The sequence below is a fragment of the Talpa europaea genome (genome assembly GCF_964194135.1).
Source record: "Talpa europaea genome assembly, chromosome: 8".
NCBI lineage: Eukaryota > Metazoa > Chordata > Mammalia > Eulipotyphla > Talpidae > Talpa > Talpa europaea.
Window position 1 is genome coordinate 60,912,430 of NC_140075.1, and position 10,302 is coordinate 60,922,731.

Here is a 10,302-nt window from a genome sequence, read left to right on the forward strand (position 1 = left end):
GTTGTGAAGCTGCCCGCAGCCTCTGCAGTGCCGGTTCGATCCCCGGCTGCTCCCCCGCCACTGGAGGAGGGTCCCGCATGGCGCGCAGACCTCTCCAGCCGCCTGCTGCTCCCCTCAGCCATGTACTTCGGTCCTTCTGCCTGCTCTGCTGCCCGCTCTGGCTCTGGTGAATTCCCTTACCCTCCCGCACTTCTGACTGTACCCACTGCTTGTATAAATAAATAAAAATAAATAAATAAATCTTAAAAGTATATATAATTAAAAAAAAAAGTTTAATTAGGTCTTCATGGGCTCTGGGGATCTTGGGTCTGCAGCTGACCTCCAGAGGGCAATGCTGCACCAGCTAGAGATTCTGTGGATGGCCATCATCTGCTCAGCCCCTCCTCCTGCAGCTGGTGGAGTGCTTTGCAGGCGAGACAGGTGACAAGAATCAGACATCTGAAAGCTCCATGCTCATCTCAGCGGCCTTTGTATTATTATCCAAGCTAGGCTTGTGTTAAGGCTAACTTTCCCCCAGCCCTGGTTGCCAAGGGAGTACAGCCACTTTCCTGCTTGCTCAGGGAAAGATTTCCAGAAGAATCCATAGCTTTTCACTGCTCAGCCATGTTCCTGTTTGTCATCTCAGTACTGGAGATATTTTCCCTGAGTGAGTAAAATTTCATAATGGTCTACAGTTCTACAGGCTCTGACTGGAAATATTTCTTATAGCAAAATATATGTTGCTTTCACTGATGAAATGTTGATTTTGTAGGAGATGCCAAGGCCCAGTCAGTGACCCAGCTGAATGCTCATCTCTCGGTCTCTGAAGGAAACTCAGTGGAGCTGAAGTGCAACTATTCATATGGTGCAACTCCTAATCGCTACTGGTTCGTCCAATACCCCAACCAAGGCCTCCAGCTTCTCGTGAAGTCCTTATCACTGGCGCCCCTGGTAAAAGGCATTAAAGATTTTGAAGCTGAATTTAGGAAAAATGACTCTTCTTTTAACCTGAAAAAGTCCTCAGCCCACTGGAGCGACTCGGCCCGGTACTTCTGTGCTGTGAGTGACACAGTGACTGAGGCTGCAGGGGGAGCTGAGCACAAACCACCCATCGTGGAGTTTTTGACTCAAGATCTCCTCCTCTGGTACTTTAAAACACCTCTTGCTTTTTTTTTTTTTTTTTTTTTAATTTTTTTAAATTTCTTTTTTTTTTTTTTAGAGGCATGTTTTATTTATTTATTTGTTTGTTTGTTTGTTTTGTTTATACATGCACTGGGTACAGTCAGAAGCACGGGAGGGTGAGAGAATTCACCAGAGCCAGAGTGGGGAGCAGAGCAGGCAGAAGGACTGAAGTACACTGCTGAGGGGAGCAGCGGGCAGCAGGAGAAGTCTGCGCACCATGTGGGACCCTCCTCCAGTGGCCGGGGATCAGCCGGGGATCGAACCGGCGCCGCAGAGGTCGCGGGCAGCTTCGCAACCCAGCGCTCAACCGCTGCGCCACCGGAGAGGCCCACCTCTTGCTTTTTGATTGTGAAATGAAGCCAAGAACTGAGCAGATCCGTACAATTCCAGTACTGACAAAATTTACTTCAGAGCATTTTGCTCATTGCAGAAACTGTGTCATGATAAATAGTATTTTAGAATGCTGTAACAACGGCATTTCAAAAGAGACAGTGTTTTCCCTCCCCTCCCCTCCCCTGCCCTGCTCTCCCCTCCCCTCCCCTGCCCTCCCCTCCCCTCCCCTCCCTTTCCCTCCCCTTCCCTCCCCTCCCCTGCCCTGCCCTCCCCTGCCCTCCCCTGCCCTCCCCTGCCCTCCCCTGCCCTCCCCTGCCCTCCCCTCCCCTCTTCCCTTCCGCAGACTCCAGGAGAATAAACCTTGCCTGGCAACCAGCAAAGCAATGGGTAGCCCAGTTCTACAACTGTAAGGAACTGAATTCTATCCACAGCAAGAATAAGTGGAAGCATATTCTCCCCCAGTGTCTGACCCAGTTTGATTTCAGTTTTGTAATTCTCTGAGCAGAGAATCCAGTCATAACATGCCTTGCTTTAGGTGTATGGAACTGTGAACTAATAAATGAGTGGGGTTTTTTTTTTTTGAAATGTTATTTTATTCTGAGAAAATATGTCAATGAATCTTTTTTTTACCCCCTATTTTCTAATTGGACTGTTTGGGTTTTACTGTTCTCCCCTCTCTCATCCCTAAAATCCTTTGACCCTTTCTTCTGCCTTCTACCTTAATTTCAAAAACCTCACTTCATTTATTAGTAGAGTCTGTTAAGTTTTGCATTTTACTTTGTCTAGTCAACTGCATGTGAGTATCTGATAATTGTCTTCATTATTCTGACTTGCTTCCATTTTACTGCAAATGGCAGCACTTTCTCTTTTCTTACCGATTACCGCTTATAGGTTATCTTCTTTCTCTCTGTGCTTTTGATATTCTCTCCTTGCCATTGGCTGTCAACTCTTTTCTTATAATGTGTCTTGGAGTGTGCCATCTGGTTTATTTTGTTTCGTAAAAGTAATCAAGTGTCACAAGAGGAGCATTGTCAAAATATTTTAAGATATTAATTCCCATGTAATGATATCTTGAAAGTAGGAATTGGTTCATCTTTAATTCCTATTCAATCTAAGCAGTTGTTTTGTTTTCTGACCATCTCTCTGCATTTCCTTCATCAGGAACATGGGGTTGAGGTTGTGTAACTGCTGAGCCAATTCATCTGAAATGGTCTGTTGATAGTTTTATGCCACCAGGGGGCACTCTAGGCTTTATTAAAAATGAAGACTTTTGGTTAGAAAAACCTTAGAAGGCCTTACAGTATCAGAGCGTTGGACAATTTTAAGTGGAGACTAGAGAACACGTGAGCCTATAAAATTACATATAGAAAAGAGGGGGAGGTGCGCCTGTAAAGAATTCATCTCAGGAATTCAGTTTTGCCAGTCTATATAAACTTGAAAAAGCTGGAGCACATGTTCTCTATGTATGGTGAGGATGATACCTTGAGCAGAGATACAGAAGTATCACTGGGCACGTGAACAGGGAAGGTATACAAGACACCACTCTATTAACTGTTTCAAATTTTTATGACTAAAGTTCTTGAAATTCATGGACCTAGAAATTATTTCAGTATCTCAGATGCCTAACTTTCCCATAAATCCCTTGAGACATTAAGGAGCAAGAATAATGAGGACAATAGAAGAAAGAATGAAAAAAACAAAATAAAACAAAAAGAGACACAAAGCGAAGGAGGAAAGGGATAGTATAATATTTAGTTTGACCAGTAATATGTGTCCTGATCAGAATCAGCTGTGTGGGTCAGGACAGGAGAAGAGGAGAGGGGGAAATTAAATCAGAGTGGACATGAATACACATATCTTATTTTTTCACCAACACTTGTTGGAATCATTTTCTATGCAGAGAATAACTACATGTCCTGGGTTTCCAGAACTCGCCTGATTTCAGAAAATATATTTTCTACTTCAATACACAGTACAACATATCAGAAAATTTCCCTCTTTAAGAATTTTTATATAACTGAATCCTTAAATTCTAGGACAAAATAGCAATTTGGGAAATTGGGTCACTCTCCTGAGGCTCTGCTTTAAGGCTTCATTATTTTTCAATACAAATGTTAACCCAATTGAGATACTGATTATTTTCAGAAATATGATCCTCTCTACCTCACATACTAACCCTTACACTTTTCTTTTTTTAATTTGATTTAATTTTTTAATTTAAATTTTATTTTTATATTCCCCATACAATCACAACCCCCTTATTTTGACCCCAAGCCCTCCTTTCCCCGGCCCCCACACCCCATAGAGTGTCTCTGGTTCATAGTTGTTTGTTGATTTTGTCTTATTTTTTTTAATTTAATTTAATTTTTATTTAAATTTTATTTTTATATTCCCCATACAATTACAACCCCCTTATTTTGACCCCAAGCCCACCTTTCCCTGTCCCCCACCTCCCATTGAGTGTCTCTGGTTCATAGTTGTTTGTTGATTTTGATAATTTCTTTCTTATAGTTATTCTTTTTCTTGGTCCCTTATGTAAGTTTTCTAGATTCCTGCTATGAGTGAGACCATCCGGTATTTTTCTTTTTCTTTCTGGCTTATTTCACTGAGCATGATCCCTTCCAGCTCCATCCATGTTGTTGCAAATTGCATGTGTTTATCTTTTTTGAATGCTGAGTAATATTCCATGGTGTATATGTACCACATCTTCTTGATCCAGTCATCTATTTTTGGGCATTTGGGTTGTTTCCAAAGCTTTGCTATTGTAAACAGTGCTGCTATAAATATAGGGGTGCAGGTGCTCTTTGGAATTGATGTTTCTGTGTCCTTTGGGTAAATACCTAGGAGTGGAATTGCTGGATCATATGGAAGCTCTATGGTTAGCAGGTCAAGAAATCTCCACACAGCTCTCCATAGTGGTTGGACCAGTTTGCACTCCCACCATCAGCACAGGAGAATTCCTTTTTCTCCACAACCTCGCCAACATTTGTTGTTGCTAGTTTTTTTTAATATGTGCCATTCTCATAGTGTAAGATGGCATCTCATTGTAGTTTTGATTTGCATTTCCCTGATTACAAATGATGTTGAACATTTTTTCATATGCCTGTGGCCATTTGCATTTCCTCTTCAGAGAAGTTTCTTTTTAGCTCTTCTGCCCATATTTTCACTGGATTATTTTCTTTGTTTTTGTTGAGTCTCATCAGCTCTTTGTAGATTTTGTGATCAGTCCTTTATCATTAGTGTTGTGTGCAAAAATGTTCTCCCAGTTGGTGGGGTTTCTCTTTGTTTTTGTTATTGTCTCTTTTGCTGTGCAGAAGCTCTTTAATTTGATGTAGTCCCAGCTGTTTATCTTTGCCTTCACTATCACTGCTTTGGGTGATGTGTCTGTAAAGATGTCTTTGATGTGCAAATCACGTAGTGTTTCGCCTATATTTCCTTCTATGTATTTTATGGTTTCAGGTCTTATGTCTAGTTCTTTAATCCATTTTGAGTTGGTTTTTTTTTTTTTTTGCTTTTACTTTTGCTTCCTTTTATTTTATGTTGAACTTATTCCCTTGCCATAAATTTTTGTTTCTTCAGTTTCTTCTCCAATATCTTTTTCTTCTGTGCCACCTCCTCTTCTGGTTTAGGAACAATCTGCTCTTTTTCAGTAAGGATCATCTCAATGTGGCAGGGGGAGCTCATGTATGGGTTAATCTGACCATGAGCTCTGTAAGTTCTGCTACACATCTTAGGGGCTTTGTTCACCTGGATGTGCTCAATGACAAGAGAATCTACATCTAAACCCTTAAGTTTGGCATTACTCTCTGCATTTTTAAGTATGTGCAGTAAAAATTCAGTACTCTTTTTGGGCCACCGACCTTGTGTCCAACCCCACTGTTTGGCCTGGGCACACCTGCCAATGCCACCGTTGTAACAACAGACTGGCATGCACTGCTTCTGTAGAGTGACATCCTTCAGGTACTTGGTGGCTTTTTGGATATGCATACCCTTGATGGCCTGGGCAGTTTCATGAGTGTTCTTAAAATGAACACGGAGATTTGAACCTCTTGATTTGCATGACTTTGTAGGGTTTTCTGGGTCAAGTGAGTAGTGAACCATTTTCAGAGATCACTAAGGCCGCATACGGGAAGAGCTTGAGTTGGTTTTTGTGCATGGTATTAGGTAGTAGCCAAGCTTCATTCTTTTGCATGTAGTGACTCAGTTTTCCCAGCACCATTTATTGAACAAACTTTCTTTGCTCCAATGCATATTCTTTGCTCCTTTGTCAAAGATTAGTTGACCATAAATCTGTGGGTTTATTTCTGGATTTTCTATTCGATTCCATTGGTCTGTGTGTCTGTTCTTGTTCCAATACCATGCAGTTTTGATGGTTATGGCTTTGTAGTATAGTTTGAAGTCTGGGAGTGTGATGCCTCCATTCCCTTCTTTTTTTTTCAGGAGAGCTTTGTTTATTCGAGGGTTTTGGTGATTCCGTATGAATTTCATCAATAATTGTTCTATTTCTTTGAAGAATGACATTGAAATTTTTATTGGAATAGTATTGAATCTGTATATTGCTTTTGGTAGGATGGCCTTTTTAATAATGTTTATTCCTCTAATCCATGAGCAGGGGATGTCTTTCCATTTCTTTGTGTCTTCTTCTATTTCTTTTAATAGTGTTTTATAGTTTTCTTTACATAGGTCCTTTACCTCTTTTGACTAACCCTTACACTTTTCTTACATAAAGTGTTTTAAGGAAAAATCCCCTTATAGCATCATATATTGGATATAGTGCCCCTCACCCCCCCACACTGTTTGCGCCCACACTTTGGTGAGATTACCTTGCAGTCACACAGGACTCTGTGGGTAGGGTTTCCTGTTAAGGGGATATGAGAGCTCAGATGTGATTGGTGCTCAGTGATTCTATAGAACATGTTGACTGTAATTTGCCTGCACTGAAGTCTTGGCACCATCCAGAGCAGGGGTGCAGGCACCAAGAGCAGGGGAACTCCAGCTAGAAGACAGGGATCATGAGACACTGGGGTGCTCTGCTGGGGCTTCTGTGGGTCCAGATTGGCTGTGAGTTGGGGCCGACACAGATAGGGTATGGAGAGAGCTCCCCAGCTGATAGTGGTGGGGGGAAGGGTTGCTGATATGGATCCCCTAGGGGGTCCTCCATTCCCATGGGTGTTTCTTGGGATCTTTGACAAGCTTAGAATCTGCATCAGTGATTCCCCTGGAGATCATATGTGTCTGTTCTTCTCTCCACGCAGGGGTGAGAGGGATGCAGGTGGAGCAAAGTCCTGGATCCCTGAGTCTCCCGGAGGGAAACAGCTACACTCTGAGATGCAACTTTTCTACCACCATGAACTATGCGCAGTGGTTCCGACAGAACCAGGGGGGCGGCCTGGTCACCCTGTTTTACATAGTTCCAGGGACTCCGAAGCAGGAGGGAAGGTTAACCGCCACACTGAACTTTAAGGAGCAGTATAGCACCCTGCACATCGAGGGCGCCCAGCTGGAGGACTCAGCCACCTACCTGTGTGCGGGGATGCACAGTGCTCTGGGGTGATGTGCAGCCTGTACCCAAACTGCAGCTGGGCCTCAGCCCCACCCCTTCCTGGGAGTGGGGGCATGTCTATGTTTCTGCAGGCTCCAAAAGAGAGGACAGTAAACTTTGTGGATAAATTATTACAAAATAAAGTTGTGTATTTGAATTTTGCAATAAGCTTTTCGGAGAGATTGCAATTCTCCAAAGTTTAGAAACCGTGGTTTTAGAAATAGCTGCAATATTAGAAAGCAAATATCTGTAGGTGTAGAAATAAAAACTAAAGATATTAGATTAAATGAAAACGACACGTCATGTGATCTTGAACTAATTTAACAAACCAATTATTAACCTACCATGGCTTGGAATTTGAACAGTCAAGCTCATGTTGGAAGGAGAGAGATAGAAAGTAGAACATAATCAGATTGTTTGAGAAGGTATTTTTTGCTTTGCATATGAGTAAGTTCATCTGCCTCCTCAAGGTTCTACATGTTGCTGTATTTTTTTCTTATAAGAAATACATATGTTATATAAGAAATACATGTTATAGATATAAATATAAGAACTAAATCTCTAGAAAGGAACATGCTGCTTTCCCATAGGATAAAATTCTCAAATCTTTCATTAGGAAAATTTTTCTATTCTTATAGCAATGCTTTAGGTCAGCATTTACCCTTTCAAATTATTGTATCTGAGGTTAGGGGCAACCTCAGATCCAGTAGCTTGTATGTGGATGTGAATGCAAAAGGTCATGGGCAGAATGAATTTAAAGGAAGAGCCTAAGCTAGCAGGCATTTGGAATATTGAGTGTTCTTTTCTTACTCTGATCTTCGCTTACATGTATTTTTTGAAAGAATTTTTCTCCATAGCAGACAAATGAGGCTAGTTGATGAGACTGAAAAGGAAGACATTATCTTTGTTAAAGAGTGAATCCTTTTATACAGGAACTGCCATGTTAAGTTCTCATGAATGTGCACAAGGGTCCAATTTTTGCATATCTTTGTCATCACTTGCTTTTTTCATTTTTGGTGTTGGTGGGTTTTTCTTTTTCTTTTGGGTAATAGGCATCCCAAAGGGTTGGAGGTGGTATCTTGTTCAGGGTTTGATTTGCATTTCCCTGATGATTAGTGATGTTTAGCTGTTATTCAGATTTCTTAACCCCACTTAAAGACTGACATGGGCCTGATCATAAAGTCAAGACTTAGGAGATGTCCAGGAAACAAACATCCCATTAAGACTCTGTCCACCAGGGGGTGCAGTTTCTCAACACACGCATTTCTTGCGTGAAGAACCTGGCTTGATCCTCTCACTGTGACTTCAACATTCCTTCTTGTTAAGAATCAAGAACCTTTAGGTGACACTCTAGAGATGAACTCTTCTCCAGGCTTAGTGTCTGTGGTGCTCTTACTGCTTGGTAAGTGAAATGCCTGCTAAATTTTTTTTTTCTTCTGTTGTGTCAACAAAATCTTGGATCATAATTTTATCCAAGAGCCTTATGTCCAAAATGACACAATCTCTTTTATTTTTCCAGGACAAACACATGGAGACTCTGTGACCCAGCAGGAAGGCCAAGTGACGCTTTCAGCGGGGAACTCCCTGACTGTGAATTGCACTTACTCAACCATACTCAACCCCACTCTCTTCTGGTATGTCCAATATCCTGGAGAAGGTCTGCAGCTCCTACTAAAAGCCGAGACAGCCAACAAAAAGGGAACAAACAAAGGTTTTGAAGCCACTTACAAGAAAGACTCCAAATCCTTCCACTTGTGGAAAGCGTCAGTGCAAGAGTCAGACTTGGCTGTGTACTACTGTGCCTTGGGTGACACAGTGACAGAAACTGTAGGGGGACCTGAGCGCAAACTGAGCAGCAAAAGGGGCCTGACTGCTGAGTGTCTCTGAGTACTTGATCCACTATGGTTCCAGGAAAGTCTATGATCTTTTGTCTCCCAGTCTGTGGTTAATTCACAAATCATACAAAAGTCCAGAGCATAAGAACAAGAAACAAGCATTCCCCACATCCAACTCTTCATTAATGAAATTGCCAACAGAACCAGACCAGAGTTACTCACACATGGTCAAGGTAATTTGAAGGGAAAACTGCACAGATAATGAGGTGGTCTCTTGCTCATTCTTGCAAAGTCCTGCCCCCACATCTTGCTTCATGGTACATATTGATATGTATTTTCATACTTTTAGAGAGGTAAAGTGTAGCAGAGATGGAGGGATCTACCTAATGTCTTTCTGAAAGATTATGGCAGGAGTGTTGATAGGTGGGATGATTCGCTAAGGTTCTGGTTCTTAATTAAGAAAGAACAAAATCTTGCATGAACATTGAAAAAAATGTCATTTTTCCTTGCTTCTTTCTTTGGTCAATCAGATGATAAACAAGGTGAAGGGGAGGAACAAAAAGCATAAGAGAGGAATGGATTCTTGTCTAAATCATGAACAGTGGTCTTTGCTTATTCCTCACCAGTTACATAGATTAGATGGCTTTCTAACAATAAGGACTTAAGTGAGAGAGTTTTCAGTGACCATGACAATATTTGTTAACTTTGTTTTTTGGGCAGTGGTCATCCTGACAGGTGTGACATTTCCCTGGTGGTTAATGATACTGAGCTTTATTCACATACTCATTTTTTCGGTATATCTTCTTTGGACAATTGTCTATTCTGGCTCCTCATCTTTTTTTTCAATTGATAAATTGTTTTTTTTTTTGTTTTGTTTTTGTATTGTAGTAATTTCTTACAAGTTTACTTTTATGTTAACCCCCTTCCTGTATGTGCTTTGCCATTTGTTCTTCTATAGGTTGACTTGTTGATTGCTTCCTTGGTTGTGCAGAGGTTTTGTAGATTGATGTAGTCCCAGCATGTTAATTTTGTTTGTTTCCTATGTGTATGGTGTTATATCCACAATCATTGCCAAATCAATGTCACAAAAGTTTTCTTTTCAAAAAACAACTCTTAGCTTATTGATTTTTCCATTGTTTTAATATTTCTGCTTTATTTTTTTCACCTTTCTAGGTTTTAGGCTTAATTTTGATGATATGAGTTTCCTACTCTCTCTTACTGTGTTTTTACAATAATTAGAAAGGTACTTTTATAAATAGTTGATGAAAGAATCCAAATTGTAAAGGAATGGAGGTTGGGAGGACCACTGTAAAATGTGAAAGTTGCTATTTACATTCAGCTTTTTTTATTCAATGCCACACGAAGATATGGAATTTTCTTAACTCTGGCTTCATTCTTTTCTGTAATTCTTAATTTGCTCTTGCTGTTTCA

At 40.9% G+C, this 10,302-nt stretch overlaps 1 protein-coding gene across 1 annotated transcript; it reads right to left on the reverse strand.

Annotated features, from left to right (window-relative positions):
* Positions 1–4,886: 4,886 nt before the first annotated feature.
* LOC311174984 (large ribosomal subunit protein uL22-like) lies at positions 4,887–5,595 on the reverse strand (the record flags this gene model as incomplete). Its single annotated transcript, XM_084239821.1, has 1 exon — positions 4,887–5,595. The coding sequence occupies one exon, from the start codon at positions 5,593–5,595 to the stop codon at positions 5,041–5,043; it is 555 nt and encodes a 184-aa protein (XP_084095947.1). The 3' UTR covers positions 4,887–5,040.
* Between the last annotated feature and the right edge of the window lie 4,707 nt (positions 5,596–10,302).